The 5,000-nt window shown below is 40.7% G+C and overlaps 1 protein-coding gene across 2 annotated transcripts in view; it reads right to left on the bottom strand.

Annotated features, from left to right (window-relative positions):
* SALL3 (spalt like transcription factor 3) overlaps window positions 1–5,000 on the bottom strand; it is a 23,125-nt gene that overhangs the window by 2,073 nt on the left and 16,052 nt on the right. For both annotated transcript variants that reach the window (XM_060244095.1, XM_060244096.1), the window contains exons 2-4: window positions 3,134–5,000; window positions 2,577–2,917; window positions 1–974 (exon numbers count right to left, since the gene is read on the bottom strand). The exon at window positions 1–974 is cut by the window's left edge and continues 2,073 nt beyond it; the exon at window positions 3,134–5,000 is cut by the window's right edge. In XM_060244095.1, coding sequence (XP_060100078.1) covers window positions 543–974; window positions 2,577–2,917; window positions 3,134–5,000 — 2,640 coding nt within the window. In that variant the 3' untranslated portion in view covers window positions 1–542. The remainder of the gene's footprint in view (window positions 975–2,576; window positions 2,918–3,133) is intronic.

Here is a 5,000-nt window from a genome sequence, read left to right as displayed (position 1 = left end):
TATATTGTCTGTTACCCGCATTATCTTTACATTATAAATACTACAGACAAGAATACTGTAATCATACACAGCATTAGGGTACTAAATCACTTATTGAATGTTAGAGGATTTCTAAAAACATAATTCAAGTTTCTAGCTACATGGAACAAAACCAGCAAAGAAGGAGCTGGCTGGAAATGCTATCGTGAAGCCCCTTTTGACTCAATTGATGGCATTTTTTTGCTGTTAACAAAAACTGAAACAAATTTAGCCTCTCTCAGTCCCTAATGCAAATATCCAAAGAATTATCATTACTTAACTTTAAAAAAAGGTTTCCAAAAATTCTCACTAACAGTCAGCTCACTGTTGAAAGTAGTACCATGCAAATCTTGCAAGACAACTTTTCAGAAGACACAAAATTATGTATTTCTGCTATGGGATAAAATTGTAAAGAGGACCTAGGCAATTAGGTCAGGAAATTAATGCTTAACTTCCAAAACTGTACATGAAAGAACAAATATTGTGTTGAGTAGTGGTCCAACAGTTACTTGCACTGAATTCTTTTAATTTATGCCAATCTCTTTATTATCCTCTATAAACCTTGTGAATGGGCGATTGGCTCCAGTTTCAGAACTCGCTTTGTCCAAACCAATGATGGGAGGGCTACTGCCAGTACGAGCTTTGTCCATTCCACTGGTAATATTACTTAAAGACGGAATTGCACTTCCGCCTAAACTTACTGGGAGCTGGGGAATGCCTCCATTCTGTATGACAGAAATTTCATTGTTCTTCATTGCAAGTCCATTAGTAATAGCTGCAGCATATTGGTTCCAAAAACTTGGGTCAACATTCATTGCCCGAGCTGCCAAATCCTTTTGGAACATTTCTGAAAACTTCAGAGCATCGCCACCTAACAAAGCCATGGGGTTTTCCACAGACAGTCGACGGCCACGGCGTGCTGGGGCATTATTCCACATATGAGTTCCCATGTGAACCTTTAGGGAAAAAACAAACAAACAAACAAACCAAAAAGATTGGCAAATATGCAAGTTTAATCTACACAGTATATGCAGGGATTTTTAGAAGTCAACCTAAGGATAATGAGTTCAGCAACAAAGGACTTACAAATCATCTCTCTTTTCACCAGTGCTAAACCAAAAGCAATGTGCAGTTTCCCGTGACAAAATTAAAGCAACATTTTCACCAAAAAGCATAACTGGGTTTACAGATACTAAAATCCTTTTACCTCCCCACACTGTAATTCTCATACTGCCAATTTAACACTGAGTCCTTTGCAACTGGGCATGTGATTGCAGCCTTAGCTTCCCAACATACAGGAGCATGTAAAGTCATTTAAAAACAAACATTTTAAGCAAACATATCTCCATTTTGCTTAGGTTTCCAGTGATAATCTTATATCCCCCCCTTCGTCATAATGGCTGGATCCCAAGACTCTATTGTGAGAGCAGAAGGGGGAGGGGAGAGAGAGATTCCCTCAATCCATGTGGTTGCCGAACTCTCCAAGGTGGCATTTTGTTGAGCCCTGGAAGCTACAGAGAACTAGTAAACCTCACCCCCTTATAGATAAATCCTTGGGTAGCAAGTTTTTTTGACAAAAACCATGTTTATTAATGGTTCCAATCCAGCTAATCATAACTAAATGCCCCTGAAATGAAAAGTTCAAGATAGTCACAACTAATTTAAACTGCATTGTTTTCAAGTGGATTAAGGCTGCAATCCTGTGCACACCTACCTAAGAGTAAATCCTACCAAACATAATGAAGCTTACTTCAATGTAACCATGCACAGGCTTGCAGTTAGTGATGACTATCTTTAATTAAGGCTAACATCAATCAATGGTTTCTCCTCTGCTGCCTCTAATCTTTTCATTTACCTAAACTGTCACAAAATAGTGCTGTGATTCAACTTTTAAAACATTTATTTTGCATCCATTCAAAATTCAGCTTTGTTGTATATTACATGCAAATCAGAACATACAAGATAATTGCTCTGAGCACTTGGTATCTCCAAGTTAATGTTACATTGGTGAACATCAGGTGGCAATAGGCCTCAATATATCTGAGGTGACCATTTTTTTTAACAAGTTGGCCATCATAACTGTGATTCTGTAAAATACAATTATATGGGAATCTACAACCACTATTGAAATAAGAAACTGGATGTACATAATACTTATAAAAGTTATTAACTTCATCATGTTGATAATCTTTTAGATTTTTAAAAAAATTATATGCACCCTTTTAATATCAAAGTTATTCTAAGCGATCCTTCCATGATAAATGCAAGAGCTCTTAAATTATTAAAATGCAACAGGCACAAATCTCCAACATCCGCCCCCTCCCCCTCAAAAGAAACCCTCCATAATATGGGCTACTTTGTACACACATGCAAAACTGTGTGTACCCATAGAACATTTATCTTATGGTTGGTTCAGAACATATAAGGAGGACATTGCAATGCAGGCGTAATTATTTTTCACACCAGAAAAGCAGAACCTGCTGAAATTCAGGTTCAGTGCACTGTTAAATACTCACACCCTTACAATTTTGTTCTGAGATTGAAGAGTTCCTTCTTACCTTAAGATTCCCTTTTGTGGTAAAAGCTCTACCACAGATTGTGCAACCAAATGGCTTTTCACCAGTATGGGTGCGTTCGTGTATCTGTAGTGCACTTGCTGAGGAGAAGGTCTTCCCACACGACTGACAATTATGTTGTTTGGGAGTTCGACGAGGTGGGGGTGCCAGCATAGGAGTGATGCCTGGGCTCATCACTGTCTGTGGTGCAGCAGGAACCTGGATTCCAGCTGGAAGCGATGGAACCTCACCCATTGAGATCGGCTTGCTGTGACCATTCACTTCCATTTTGATCATTGTGGGCGCAGTGCTGGTGACCAGGCTAGGAGTACTTTGGCTGGGACCTAGAGTAAAGTTGGGTTCAAATAACTGAGAAGGCAGCTCTTTTAATTTGTGTGTCAGTAAGTGCTGTTTTAAATTACCCATAGTGGAACACCCGCGATTGCAGACTGTACATACAAATGGACGTTCTTTAGTATGGCTGCGGTAGTGAATTTCCAATGCACTCTTACAAGCAAAAGGCTTGCCACAGATATTACAAACAGTACTTTTAAACTTACCACGTTCTCTGTTCAGGAACAGCAGGCTAAAAGGAGCTTCTTCTTTGATGACTGGCCTTCCTGGATTGGTGGCTGTCAGATCCAGGGCACCTCCATTTTCTATAGTAGGTGGTGGAGGGCTGTCAGGTTTTTCTGTCTTTAATTGTATTTCATGTGGTTCTTCCTGGTTACTAAGGCCTGGGGATTTTGATCTAAAACTTTCACAGTTGCTGTTTTCAGGAGACAAAGCTTGCATGGATGAAGAAGATTCAGACATTGCAGGACTCCCCGCACTCTGGCTCTCCAGATCTCCAACGGCTGATGAGGAATCATTGCTCAAATGGTCACTATCCCCTGACCCATTTTCTATAGTTTTTAGATTGGTTAGCTGTTGACAGTTCATGACAGAATCAATCATTTTCATTTGATTCTCCAGAGCAGCAATGCTAGAGATTACAGAGGGAGGTGATGGTGGACATGACCCAGTGTAATGTATAAGTGGTTTGGAGGAGTCACTTGTATTGTCTTTTAACTCTGGGTCCTCTTCCATGGAGTTTTCATCAATCTCCTCATCATAGTTGCTCAGTGTTTCCACATTCTTTTCATCATAGGAAAGCTCTGAGTCCATGGCATCTTGGAAGCCCTCTGGTAACGGTGTGTTTGGAATCTGCCCGCCCATGTGCATACGAATATGCTGTTGAAGAACAACAGCATTTGTAAATTTCTTCTGACAAATGGGACACGAGTGCTGTACTCTAAGTGGTGGCTTCGCTCGATGAACTCCAAAATGTGTTTTTAGATTGCCTTTTGTAGTAAATGCACGTCCACAAATTTTGCATTTAAATGGTCTTTCTCCTGTATGGGTTCTGTAATGCATCTTGAGAGCGCTCTGACAACTAAGCACACGGTGACAAATGACACATTGATTTGGATCTGTCATCTTCTTATCGATGTTCTCTACAAGCTGCTGCAGTTTTGAGGTTTCTGATGTTTGCATAGAGTCTAGTAGACCACCAAATGGAAACTTAGCCTTGAATTGGTCAGACAATGCTGGAAGCACAGGGTTTGGGATGCTTGTGGGAATGCTACTCTCTGTAACAGCATTAGGAACTGAAGATGTGGGTACTACAGGAACCTGCCCACTGAGGGAAATATCTGCGGGCTGTGCATTTGTCACAGGGATATTGACTGGTTCAGTTTTTGTCATAACTGAGCCACTATGAATTGGTTGTGGGGATTCTGCAGACATAGGAATGCCTGATTCAGAATTGTTTAGGCTTGGAGATAAAGAAGTGCATTCACTTGATGCAGGGGATGGTCTCTGTGGTGACCTGCTCATAGGTGTAATGCTTGGGGAATCTACATAACTGTTCACACCAGGTATTGTTGGGGGAAGCTGCAGCCCAATTGAAGTTGGTACTGTTGGTAACACTGGCTTGCTGTCCAACCATGTAGTAACAGGTTTTTCGGGTGGCAATGACATGCCGTAAGGAATCCCAGAGCAAGTGGGAACATTATCGAGGTATTCTGGAACTGGGTATGGATTCATCTGAATGTGTGGGTACTTCTCTTTGTGTCTCTGAAAATGAACTTTCAGGTTGCCTTTAGTGGAAAACCGATTGCCACATATGTTACACTTAAAGGGTCTTTCACCTGTGTGTGAACGCAAGTGTATCTGCAGAGCACTATCACTTCCAAATACCTTGGCACAAAATCTACACTTGTGTTTAAAAAATGGATCCTCAGAACTTGTCTTGGGCTCAAACACAGATACATTTGGTGGTTTTCCTTTGCGATGTTTCATGAGAGCAGACAGAGGATCCAATGCATTAGCAGTTGCAGCAATGCTAACCAATGGATTGGGGAAAATTACACTACTGGATGAAGT

Source organism: Heteronotia binoei, chromosome 7, assembly GCF_032191835.1.
Source record: "Heteronotia binoei isolate CCM8104 ecotype False Entrance Well chromosome 7, APGP_CSIRO_Hbin_v1, whole genome shotgun sequence".
Classification (NCBI taxonomy): Eukaryota; Metazoa; Chordata; class Lepidosauria; order Squamata; family Gekkonidae; genus Heteronotia; species Heteronotia binoei.
The sequence above is the reverse complement of the archived record's forward strand: the minus strand, read 5'-3'. Positions and strand labels throughout refer to the sequence as shown.